The sequence below is a fragment of the Mastomys coucha genome, unplaced genomic scaffold (genome assembly GCF_008632895.1).
Source record: "Mastomys coucha isolate ucsf_1 unplaced genomic scaffold, UCSF_Mcou_1 pScaffold9, whole genome shotgun sequence".
In the NCBI taxonomy this organism is placed as follows: Eukaryota; Metazoa; Chordata; class Mammalia; order Rodentia; family Muridae; genus Mastomys; species Mastomys coucha.
Genome location: NW_022196915.1, coordinates 34,817,865 through 34,830,532, shown reverse-complemented (window position 1 = coordinate 34,830,532; position 12,668 = coordinate 34,817,865). Strand labels below are relative to the sequence as shown.

Genomic DNA, 12,668 nt, shown 5'->3' with positions numbered 1-12,668 from the left:
CAGCCTTCCAGCCATCCACCTTTGATTTCCAAACACCGAGTGGCTCAACTCCCCAGGCTCTTTGTATGCTTCATGTTCTCACCTCACTAACTGGCTCACCCCCCCCCCCACTCGCTCCCACACATCCTTCCACCTCAGCTGAAGTAGAGCCAGAGAACTCAAATCCCTCACACAGAAACCCGCTTTGTCTCCAGTGGCTACCCTCATACTTGGCATCAGCTAGCTAGGTTTAATTTGCTCAAATCCTTTTCTGCGGATAGACTACACAGTCCAGGAAGACTAGGATCGATCGTTCACCAGTCCCCTAACTTAAGGGTCCCCTGACTCCTGATCCTACGCTAGCCACGGTTTCCAATTCCATCCCCTTCCTCAAGCACTTCAGTCTCAAGGTTCCAACGCACCTGTGGCTTCTATACTCCAGTCCCAGAACAACTGCTCTCCCTTCACAATTGCTCAAAGGCTGCAAAAGGCTGCCTCAGGAAATCTTCCCAGTGTCCCCCGGTAGCGTGCTCTCTGTCCTTTGCTGAGTGGAAAGCAGCAAACTTCTGAGCAGTACACACTGACCTCCCTGTCAGGCTCTGTCACCAGGGAGAAGCCTGGACGAGTCACAAAGCTGGGACCTCACTGCCCAGATAATAATAGGAAATCTTGGCAGAGGGATGGAAAACACCTTACAGAACCTGGTGCCATCTCCCTGCGAGTGCTGCGGCTCTGCACCTGACACCTGGGTCCTAGCAGCCCTGAGCTCTAACTCAAACTACCATAGCCAAACCACAAAGAGCATCACTATCAAAAACTGAGGGGCTACACCACTCGATGTTGATATGGTTACCTGGTCTTTCTTCAATTAAATATACCCTTGAAGAGCACGTGTAATTTTATATGTGGTCCCAAATGTTATTATGGTTTTAAACTTGTATCACTACAAAACAGTAAATGCTAGGAACTTAAAAACACAACATCTCAAAGTTTCACTAAACACTGTGTTGATTAAAAGTAGAAAATGTTGGGGTTAACTTAGAAACTATGTTTCTCTCATCTGCCTACAGGAAGAGCTTCTGTTTTCTGTATTATCTCCGGGTAAGTTTGCTTTCTTTATCCTTTCTAGGGAACATGTCCAGTTTAGACCCAACAATGGTAGTTCCCACATCTGCAGGCCTCCCACCACTCAGCTACCCAGCACCAGAAAGAGCCCGTTGCACTGTGGATATCACGGCTGGCTTCTCTGTAGAAAACAAGCTGCCCCCACCCCCTAAAACCACCCCACACCACAGATACCTTCTGCCTGTCTGTTTCTTAGCCAGCACAGGACAGCTCTTCGTGGCCTGAGTGAGGCCTGAAGTGTTTCGTAACTGTACTACATTCTTAACCTCCAGAAGCCACAGACAGGGACAACACATGCACGTGAGCTTTCCAGGCTACCACTTGCCCCTCACTGCAATGCTGAGGCAGTTCTTCAGGTCTACCAGGAGTCCTGAACCTACAGGATGCCAGGAGGGGTCCCTCTCTTCTCAAAGCTTCTGCTCACTCTGTTATTTCACAACAGGTGAGCCTTTAAAGCCTGAAGAACCCTCTGGCGTGCATTCAGCCGTCCTGGGTGAGAGCTGCTTGTCTGACAGTCTCCAGGAGCAGGGGTCTCAGTTCAGTAGGGTTAGTCACCAGCTGCTGGCACTCAGCACAGCTCCAGAGACGGTGCCAAGGAGGGCAGAGACTAGGCAAGGAACCTCAACGATAACTTCCATTTGACAGAGTTATTCCAGATGCTTCTGTTAGAAGATTCTCAAAACCTCCAGTATTTAATGTTGAGAATAGCTCATCTAAAATACTGTAATTATGCTAATTAAAGTAATCAATAACCTAAAGGAAAGAAAAACAACTCTACAAAAGCACCATGAATCTACTTCATATTAGAGCTGTAAAAGCTAACAAGTGAACTAAATGCAAACATGGTGGTGTATGGCTGCTGCGAAACAAGCCTCCCAGAACACATCAGACACAAATATACCACATACACAGAGAGACACACAAACACACACACACACACACACACACACACACACACACACACTTCTCTCATCTGGACCGAAGACAGTAGAAATAGCCTTTATGCTGTTCTGGGTAATGTCAACTGGCAGTTCAATGGGCCCAAGGAGCTCTGATGATCTCACTCATCTATCCATAATTTGAGCTTAGTGGCCATGACAGACAGGGCCCTGCAAGTCCTTCCCTCCTCTCATGTAACTCTCTCCCACACACCAGCACCACTCTCTCCAAGAAAATAGTCCAAGTTCTTGACATGGCAGTCCTTCTCTAAGGGACCATTCTGGTATAAAACTGTACTTCCATAAAATTTACCTTGAAATACTAACTCCCAGAAACTGCCAGGATGTAACTGGATTTGGAGATTGGCTTTAAAAGAGGCAATTAAAGGTAAATGGGGTGATACAAGAAGGCCCCAGCCACAGGCAGGTGGGCTAGGCGAAGGAGCCAAAGAACATGTGGGAAGGTGGTTATGTGTCAGCCAAGGAACGGGGGCTTTAGAAGAACCCCTCCACCCTAGTCCTGAAGATCAGAACTACAGATGTAAGTTTCTGTTGTCATCTTGTCTGTAGTGCTTTTGGGGCCCCCCTGGAGGGCAGAGCAGCTACTAAGGCAATGCATAGAAGCCTGGCATCCTTCCCTTCACCACAGTGACCAAAGCAAACTCAGCAACCAGCAGATCTGGAAAGGGGAGATGGGTGCTGTGGCTGTCTGAATAGAGCATGAGGTGATGTTACTGATCTGACTTCCCTCCAGCCACAGGACCGTCCAGCCGAAAGAACAACTGGGAAAGTGGTCTCAGCTCCACCTCAGAGCCAGTACAATACTTTCTCTGAAAGGTTTTACTATGAGGCACTGAAGTCACTAAGTGAAAACAGGTGCAGCATGGGAAAACATCCTGAAATGGAGGAGACTGGTCTATAAGACTTTTCTGGAATCTGAGCGAAAGCAAATTCCAGAGTCTACAGTACTTCTGAAGAAAGAACCTCTCCTTGAGGCAATCCGTCAGTCAAGTCTCCAAGGAAAACCTCATGACACAGAACACAAGTTGTGGTGACAACTCATATTCCACAGTCTAAGAACACAATGAAGTCTAGGGAGGGATATGGATGAAGAGGCAAGGATGGGGAGGGGTGGGAAAGGGCAGAGAAAAAGAAGGGCAGAGGCTAAGGCTCCTCTGGGGAGCTTGCTAGGATAGTTAACAGCCTGTTTTCCTACCAAAGACCCAGAAGCTGAACACAGCAACCGCCTGCTGTGGTTGGAAGAATTGAGCCATTCCTAATTAGAATGGAAGCAGAAAGCTTGTAGTAATGACTTCTTATCCTACAAACAGATTTTACACAAGCTGGAAAAGCGAGGAACCAAGTCCGCTAAGTGTCTGAGTGAGTAGCCTTGTGTGGACGGCTGGAAAGAAAACCTCAGCCAAGACTTAACCCTTGAAATGACCCTGATGCTTATGCATTAGATGCTATGCAAGTCACTTAGACTTGCATTGATGACCACAGCCCTTCAGCCACCATGGCACTGCCATGCAGCTCAGAGCAGCTGGGAAAGTCAGAACACAAGGCTCATTTCCCTGTGAGGCAGAACTCGTCCGTAGAGTAGCTCCTCCAGGAGACACTCCATGAGTATCTGCTATGTCCCCAAAAGACGTGCATGGTACTCCTCACCTGGGGAGCTCACGGTCCCTGCCCGTCCATCAAAGCACATGAAGAAAAGATAATGCAGGTTCAATGAATGCTGGTGGAATCCAAGTACCACACTGGACATACTGGGTATGCGCATGCCTCTCCTTGCCACTTCACACTGACTCAGGCTTATAGTGAGGATCTGTCTTTGTGTCTGTCCCTCTGTCTTCCCTTTGGGAAACTGCTCTGCCTCCTTAATTGATAGAATACCTGAATACCTTTTGGCTATAACACCAGAATGTGCATTAAAAAGGAAAAAAAAAAAAATCAACCTAAATAGTGAGTGCCCTGAATGGACGATGGGTTTCACAGCAGCTTTTCCTGGATTATTCTATCTGGAGGGGACCCACCACCGTTTCTCCCTAGCACCCACCCTGCGACCTCCCCTCGTGCACACCCAATCACTCTCTGAAGTTCTGCTTTTTTTTTTCCTGCCTGTTTGCTTGCCATCTCTGTCCCTCAAAATGAACATGAGGAAGACAGAGCAGGTGCTTGTCTGTGACAGTGGCCCATGTTAGGACCAGACCTTAGACAGTAACACTATATGTATTCAATGAGCAACCTGACCCCATGATACCAGGCAAGTGATGAAACTAGGTCCCAATGACAGGAAGCAGGATCTGGAAAGCCAGATCACAGACCTCTGTCTTTGCCTTGGTGGACTCTACCTCAGTTTCCTCCCTCATCACCATGGTGCCCTCTCTGTAGAAGGCTCTGTTCACAGCCCTTCCTACTCTGACCCTGCAGTGGTCTCAAACTCTCCCACAATGCCCCTCGTGGTCAGTCTCTATCTCACCTCGTTATTCTGTCCAATCACTTTCCTGAAGGAACTGAACTAAGCACAGTGCTCTCCTCAGAAACCAGCATTCTTTACATCCTCTTGCCTCTCTCTGGCCACCTCTTCCCATTCCTGTGGGGGACAGAGGGTCTGCTAAATGACAAATGACAGCATGCATCACAGCCTTTTGCTCTTCCTGATCATGCTGGAAGCTCTGCAGCACGGACTAAGTCTGCCTTGTGCATCTGAGTACCAACTGCAGCATCTAACAGTATTCGGGGGACAAATAATCAACTCCTCCTCAACAGAAGCTGGTCACTACAGGGATGTGACAAGAGCATCTAGCAATTCACCCAGTTAGGAACCCTGCCTTATTCTCTATCTGCATCCTCTGGATCTGGAAAGGTACACACCCAATAAATATTTGTTGAATGAATAAATTCCTGGCTTGCTTGATGTGACTCCGCCCCTTCGCTCCCACTTAAGGAAACACATCATAATGTGTGTGTGTCGGAGTGAAAACATGGCAATATTAAAGTAACATCGCTGAATCATTTGCAAGACCCGCCCTTGACTGCTTGTCATAAATCACAAGGCACATGCCTCAGGGCTCATCTTCATGAGGCAGCTGAAAGAGTGGCTCAGAATGGCCAACTGGGACAAAACTAAGACAGGTGGAGCATGTTCTGTGTTTGTCAACTTGTTTTCCAGAAGATGAAGATGACAACTAACAACTCTGGAAGTCAATCATTTCATCTTCATTTTCCTTTCACAAAACACCTTAGGAGAATCCCTTTAATTAAATCATGGACATTAACAACTCCTTTTCCTGGATACTGTTCTCCCCGTGCCAATGAGACCCACGCATTGCTGTTATGTTCATTTAAAAGCCAACCTATGATCCCACTCGGGGAGGTCATTACCCCTGTACCCATGTCACCAGGGTGATGGGATCCATCTCCCTATGGTGGACTGAATGCCGTGTCATGTTTTGTTTCACTTTTGTCTGTTTTATCTTTTGAATAAATACGTGCAGTGATGCCATTGGACCCTGAATCAATCCAGGCTTTCTTTGTTCACACAAAGCATCTTGACATGATAGTTACGTGAGGAAAAACTCCCAAAATGAAAAGTCCTAATAAAGTTTTCAGTCTTGGCATGCAAAAGAAACAGATCTAAGAAAGCCAGATTGGCAAGCTCACAGCCAGACAGACAGCCACACACACCAAACAAGGCTAAAGTTAGTAAAGGAAAACATAGCAACCTCAAGCTAGTAACATCATAACCCATAATAGCCACAGACAGACTGGCCGCGGCGCTCCCCATCACCCCACGTGCTGAGTGCCAGCCAAGAGTCGCCTGTTTAATTTCTAAACATTCAAAGATCTTTTCGTCTACAAAACAGAATGTTCAATGCCTGAGAGGTCAAATAAGAGTAAAAAGTAAGACGTATACAGTAGTGGAGAGGTCATCAAGGCAAGTCCAAAAAGCACGACACAGAAAGCACACGGATAAAAGCTGCTCTAAAAACCATGAAGTATGCGTCCATAGCATGCTCAAGCAATAGAGCCCTCTGTCTCACCTGACAGAACCACCACCAATCCAGGCCAAGAGCAGGCACCTGCTGCATGTACTGCATTTCCAGCCACAGTGGACGATAAGCCTTGACTGTAAGGGGCTCTTAAAAATTTTGGAGGCCAAGCACTCTTTAGTGATCAGGTGAAGCCCACTGAGTCCTGCTCAGGGGGTGCAAAAAGGTTTTCAATGCATAAAATAAAATACAATGGATCACCAGTGAAATTAGTTACTTTGCTATCAACATAGCTTTACACTGCAAAATCACGGGTACTTCTAACAGTCTGTTTAAGTGCTGGGGGTGGAAAGCCAGGCCTTGCACATGCTAGGCAGTGGCTTTACCACAACCTATATTCTCAGCCCACACCCGTACTGTATATATATGTATTTAAGCAAGGTCTCATATAGCACAAGCTGACCTTAAGCTTAGGATGTCATTATATAGCTGAGGATGCCCACAAACTCCCCAGGATTTCATGTGTGCACCACCATGTTTTGCTTACACCTCTATTTCTGTATTAAGACATTAAGTAACAAAGAGGCAGCAGGTCTCTGTGCTGCCTATTCTGAGTGAAAGACTAGATTTCAGGTGGAGAACTGTAAAAACAGAGTTTTTCCAAATCCAACTGTGGATTCCCTGAATTCTACAGACCCCGGATGAAGAATCCTCGGCTCAAAGTGCTGAAAACAAGTTCTGTGTCATGCCACATCAGAGCTAAGGCCTTGCAAAATGCACTACCCATTCAATGCTGAGGTGAGGAAAACCAAGGGAGTAGGCAATCTATTTTTTTTTTCCCAAAAACCATGATGGGCCATTAGTCAGCAAAGAACAGCATGCTTCAAAATGAATTCAGAGGCCAGGCAGCACAGCTGGAGTCAGCCTCCAGCAGAAAACCATAAAACTGACGCAACACAGGAAGAACACAAAAGTAAAGGAGCCCTGGTTTCTTTGTGAAGGGCTAAACAATATACCTCTTAGAACCCCTTTCCTAAGCTCCATTACCAGATTAATCCTCTTTCTGCTATTTGTCTAAGTCTGCTTAACTTCAAAACATGACTTTTTCCCCCCCTAAAAATATAATGATACTTATTAACTTTGGGGACTAGAAGAGGGCACATGCGTGTGCCATGGTTCAAATGTGGTAGAAGTCAGAGGACAATTTACCAGTGGTATTTATCTAAGATGTGGACCCTGAGTGAAACTCAAGTTTGCCAGGCTTGATAGCAAGCTCTCACACCTACTGGGCCTTCTCCTAGTGCCATCTTTGCCTTTCCGGAATATGGATCAGCAAATTTTACTAAATTTGCACAATCTTGTACATGAAACACCAATCAGTCAAAACTATATCCTATTACAACTTTTAAAAACCTGTCTTGGACATAACTACTTGATAGAAGGCTGTCGTATCACTGGTCTTGTGTGTATTGTGTGTGGGTATATGCACATGTGCATGAAGCTAAATGCACACAGGCGCCTCCAGGAGCCAGAGGCCAGCAGCCTAAAGGTACTTTCCTCTGTCACTCTTCACTTTAATTTTTGAGAAGGATTGCTCACCGAATTTTGAGCTGGCCATTTGGACTAGACTGGCCAGCCTGGGAGCCCTTGGGATCCACATGTCTCTGCCTCCCCAAGTGCTGCGGTTACAGATGGGATCACACGCCTTTTACACGGGTCCTCATGCTTGTGCAGCACTTATTCACTGAACTACCTCCCCTCCCCAGCCCAGCACTGACTGCTTTTCTGCCATTATGACGATGGATGTGTGCCCATGTGAGTTCCAGCACTATCACTTTAAGACTCACGAAAATCAACAAATCTCAAGCTATTTATAATTTGTTAACTGTGTGTGTTCCACATTTGAGCCAATGAACAGAACAGAACATATCCCAGAGAGGCTCCTTTGGAGACTATCTTGATATTGCTGAAGAAACAGAGAGGAAGAAACTAAATCAAACATCACGGAGGCAGTGGGTCAGAAAGACTTTAATCAGGACTCCACTACCTTGAATGGCTCTTAAATCCCAAACCACTTTCCCAACTTTAAAGTGATAGCCAAATTAACACTTCTCGGCTAAAAGGGTTGAACGGGCCAATCATTTCTCCATCTTCAATTAAGCAGTGGACACATCAAGGACTTGCGACCATGACACAATAACTGCTTAGAATTACCAAATAACTTAAATTCCACTAACGGGACAGAAAGTGCCGACCCCACTAAAGTCCCACGACGCACTCTCTCCTACTGTGCAACCTATGACAAGAATCACACGTACGGAGATCTAGGCTTGAATCAACTTTACAGTTTGCTCTCCAAATTTCCTAAGTGACATTTTACCAAGTGATTCAGAGCCCAGCAAAAAGGGCAATCACCCAGCAGTTAAAATAAAGTCACTGTATTTTCCAAGTAAACAAAATAAATATTTTAACATCATGAGAGGCCGTGAGCATCTTTAGCCTCAAGAATAATTTCATCAAGAAAATTTCCTAGACAGTCTCTGCTCACCAATATTTATGTCCCAAAGGACCAAGCATGCAAAGTAATGGCACTTTTTTTTTCATTGAAATGCACTTGTTATTTTAAAGGGGAAGACATTCTCTCAAGTCCAGTGGGCAGAACTATGTAAGACTCTGTGAAAATCTAACTAGTTCACCACTTTACAGGTACTCTTTAGTGTGCTCAATGTTGCAAGAGTCAGAAATCTGAAAGAAAGAGGGGGAGGGGGCGGCAGCCACAATTCAGGCAGCCACAAACCATCTGCTACTCCCATTTTTCTTCCTTAAAAACCTTCCTTAAGCTGGCAAGAAGCAACATCCACCCCCCTACCCCCCACATCGGCAGGGCTCCACTGTTAGACAACTTCAGTTAAAGAAGTGGCAACACCAGACATCATTAGCCACTTACTTATTCCGGTTTCTCTCTACTTATGCCTTGTTCTACAGTACAATGGAAGTGTTCTGTCCGCTACTGGATGATACCCAACGTCCAAACAGTGTTGGCATGTGGTAGGTGCACAGATAACTGCCCTCCAGCTACTAGGTAAGAAATCACTAAGCCATCGCGGATCCAGGAAAAGAATTAGTAAAGGACTGAGCAGGTGCTGCGGGTATCGTGGTTAAAGAGACACTAAATTACAACAGTTCAAGGGAGAAATTCTCTTCCTGGCTTTGGAGTGTCCTGCACTTTTAGCTATGAACACAAACCTCTCCGGACTTACTCTATACTGCTCCGAAACATCTCAACAGATTGCCTCAAAAGGAAATAGTGAAAAGGCTCTGGCATATATTAATCTTCTGTGTCAAAACCACAGAGTTAAAGCACACTCTGAAGCCAGCCACATAAACAAAACCAAACTCCACAAAATGAGGCTGAGCTGAAGTTACATAAGACAGCAGACTAAACCGTGGCTCCCCCAACCCCCATCCCCTCCTCTTCCCAGCGAACTCTGACATCTGTCTCTTAAGTGCTTGCAATTCCCATGCAGGTGCGGAAGGCGCTCATCTGCTGAGCTTCCAAATAAGCAATAATATTTCCAGTACCACCCCCTACAGAAATGCTAGCAACAAACTGAGGAAGGCTAGGAAACTTTAGATGAGCTTACGGCTTTAAAAAAAAAATTAAGTCGGCACTTACTTCTTCAAGATAGTAATCAAAACACGTTTCTCAAAGTTCCCAGAGTCTCTGCTTTGGGATGGGGAGGAGGGCTTCCTCGCGTGCCTTTATGCCCACCCCATCAGCACCCGCGTGGGTCTGAATACAGACCTTTCAACAGAGGACAAAAGCGCGGGTTCCCTGGAGCGGCACATCCAAAGGGAAAACAATCCTTCCCCCTGCAGCACTAAACCCAAGTTGCTCCAGCTCCGAGTTTCCTGCACTTTCCGCCTCGCCCCCACCCACACCCTTTTCACTGCCCACTTTACCCGGCTTTAATCCTGCGAAGCCTCCCTCCTGGTTTATTAAGGGTAAACAATAGAAATGTCACAAGGAAACTCAGGAAGTAGATGAAGTCTCTAATTGCTGCCGTTTTAACGATTGTAGATAATTACTATCTTCAAAATGTGATTTTCACCAGCGGAGTAGGAGCCGAGGCGGGCAGGGTGGCGAGCTCCCGGCCGCTGGCAAGGCCGGGGCCCGAGGGGTGCAGGGGCCCGAGGGGTAAGGAGATCAAGGGGTGCGGAGACTCAAGGTATGGAAATCCGGGAGATCCGGGAACCGTTGCTGAGAGGACCCGGTCCAGGCCCTCGGCCGACCTCACTCCCGGAGAAAGCGGAGGCCCGCCGGCGGCCCGGGTCACAGACTGGAACAATGCGTAACCCCCGCGGACTGGGCTCTGGGCTTGGGGATTGGGCTCCGCGTTCGCGGTCCTCGGGAACGAGAAGTCCCCAGCGGCCACTGGCTCCCGGCTGCACCGAGCGACCCCGCGTGGTGCAGGAGCGCCCTCCGGGCCGCGGCAACGAGCGCCCCGGGGACCCGGGCCCTCAAGAGCGCATCCCTCCGCGACGCCCCGTCGCCCGCGTCCCCAACTCACCCCAGGACCACCAGCTCCCCGTATTTCACCGGCTCCTTGTTGGGGGCGCTGGGTTCCTCCTGGCCAGGGGAAAACATGGAGCCGCGCTCGGCCGCCGCCGCTGCCGCCTCCGCCGCTATCCCCGCCGAGTCCGCGCCGCCGCTACACTCCCATCCCGAGAACGGGGTGAGCGCGCCGGGGAACGGCACGGCGGCGAACGGGGCGCGGGGCGGCCAGTCCCGCGGCTGCTCCGTCGTGGCTGCGCGCGTCGCCCGCCGGCTTTCCGGGAGCTACTCGCCCGTCGGCCGCTGCGAGCGGGACCCCGCACGGACTGCGAGCGGTGACCGGGGCCCCGCGGGAGGAGGAGCGCGCGCCGCCGGAGGGCTGAGCGGGCCGGGCAGGTGGGACGGCCGCGCCGCCGCCCGCGCCTCCGCGCTCCCGCGGCCCCCGCCCGCCAGCCCCCGCGGCCCGCGAGCGCCCCGTGTTATGTAAACATAGAGTAAAGGGGAAGGGAAGCCCTTAAAGGGGCAGCTCTGTTTTTCTCCTCACTTCCTCCGGAAAGTTGGAGCGCGGGGTCTTCGTCCTAAGCCGCCCGCCCTGGGGCTCCCGGCCCTGCCTGCGGGGAAGCCAGGCATCTTGCCCCCTCCCCCCAACCCAGCTCAAGGTGCTGCGCACACTGATCTAGGGGTGTCTGCTTTCAAAGCCAAGCCCTTGAGGGGGGCTTGAAAAAAGAATCTGCCCATTGGCGGTGATGGGCTGGGGGGGGGGGTCGATAATTGAAGGGCCCCAGGAGCTCCCCACCATTTCACGGGGTGTACCAAGAGAAAGGAGAAAGAACATAGGAAGGAAAAACAAGAGAGAGATAGAAGGAGGAGAGAAAAAAAAGTTAAAAGTTAGTTTTAATCCCTTATTCACATCTCGGTCCCTTCTTTCAACTCCCTGAGGAATTTAAAAGGGAATTACCTAAGTGGATTTTTTTTTAAAATGAAGACAAATGTTCCTTTATTTCCCTGGCTTAATCAAGGCACCATTTGTATTTTATGCTTTTTTATGGTACTGTGTCTTTAAAATATTGTAGGCTGTGATAGTTTTACTGACTGCTGTTTTTCATCATAGAGGAATTTATTATTCTAGCATTTATTAAGCCCTTGCAACATGCTAGAGACGCTACATATTATTGCCTGTCACTGCCTTTCCAGACTGTTAAATATTTAAAGAAATAAATACTGCAAAAGCTACCCAATGTATAAACAGCAAGTGTACACACACACACACACATACACACACACTTAGGCTATGACTCTAAGTAAGGAGCTAAAAAAGAAATAATTGCATGGGTAACCTTCCATGCTGCTGCTGCTCAGTGCCGTGCGTGTATCGCTCTCTGACAGGCTATTACTGTAGTGACATGATGCTTTCTGTAATTTTACTTCAGTTAGTAACTAGCTTTTCTTCTTTTAATTGAGGCTTTGGAGATAAATTACTCCAGAATAACAAAAGCCACACTATTGATGAGCCAAAAATAAACTTTATTAGACAATTACCTTATTTCCACTAATTACTGAAATTCTATTCTTAGACTAGAGACAGCTATCCAGCTTATTGTTCATGTCCTCTGTACTTTAGAGTGTTGAGTTCTTTCTCTTCGTACAGTGCTGGTAGATTTCTGTATGATGAGTGTAGTCTTCTTTACTCGCTGGTTCCACTGACTATGTTGACTATGGACTGTCAACAACCTTTTGAATCCCGTCACAGTTACCCATCTCCCTAATTATAGTGCCTCGCTCTGGCATGTGAACTTCCCCCAGTCTGCTCTACTGCTGCCACTGATCTCTAGGCTACAATTACCCCCTTCTCTCCTGGCATGCTGTGCTTTTGTGCTTGCATTACAGTGTTCTGGCTCCATTTCTTCCTTGCTGCGCTCTGCATCTGCTGTTAGGAGGATGGAAACAAATATTTATTAACCTCCTACTAAGTTCCAAACACTAGACTGAGTACTTCCCATAAGCTGTCCCAAGCTTTGGCAGAGACACTCCTCCTTTGCAGTCGGTCGGTCACCTGGTCCAGACACCTCTGCCCTC

The 12,668-nt window shown here is 47.9% G+C and overlaps 1 protein-coding gene across 2 annotated transcripts in view; it reads right to left on the bottom strand.

Moving 5' to 3' along the window:
- Peli2 (pellino E3 ubiquitin protein ligase family member 2) overlaps positions 1-11,019 on the bottom strand; it is a 133,672-nt gene extending 122,653 nt beyond the window's left edge. Inside the window, exon 1 of one of the 2 annotated variants that reach the window (XM_031362521.1) lies at positions 10,609-11,019. In XM_031362521.1, coding sequence (XP_031218381.1) covers positions 10,609-10,685 — 77 coding nt within the window. In that variant the 5' untranslated portion in view covers positions 10,686-11,019. The remainder of the gene's footprint in view (positions 1-10,608) is intronic. The other variant, XM_031362523.1, reaches the window with a different exon arrangement.
- Between the last annotated feature and the right edge of the window lie 1,649 nt (positions 11,020-12,668).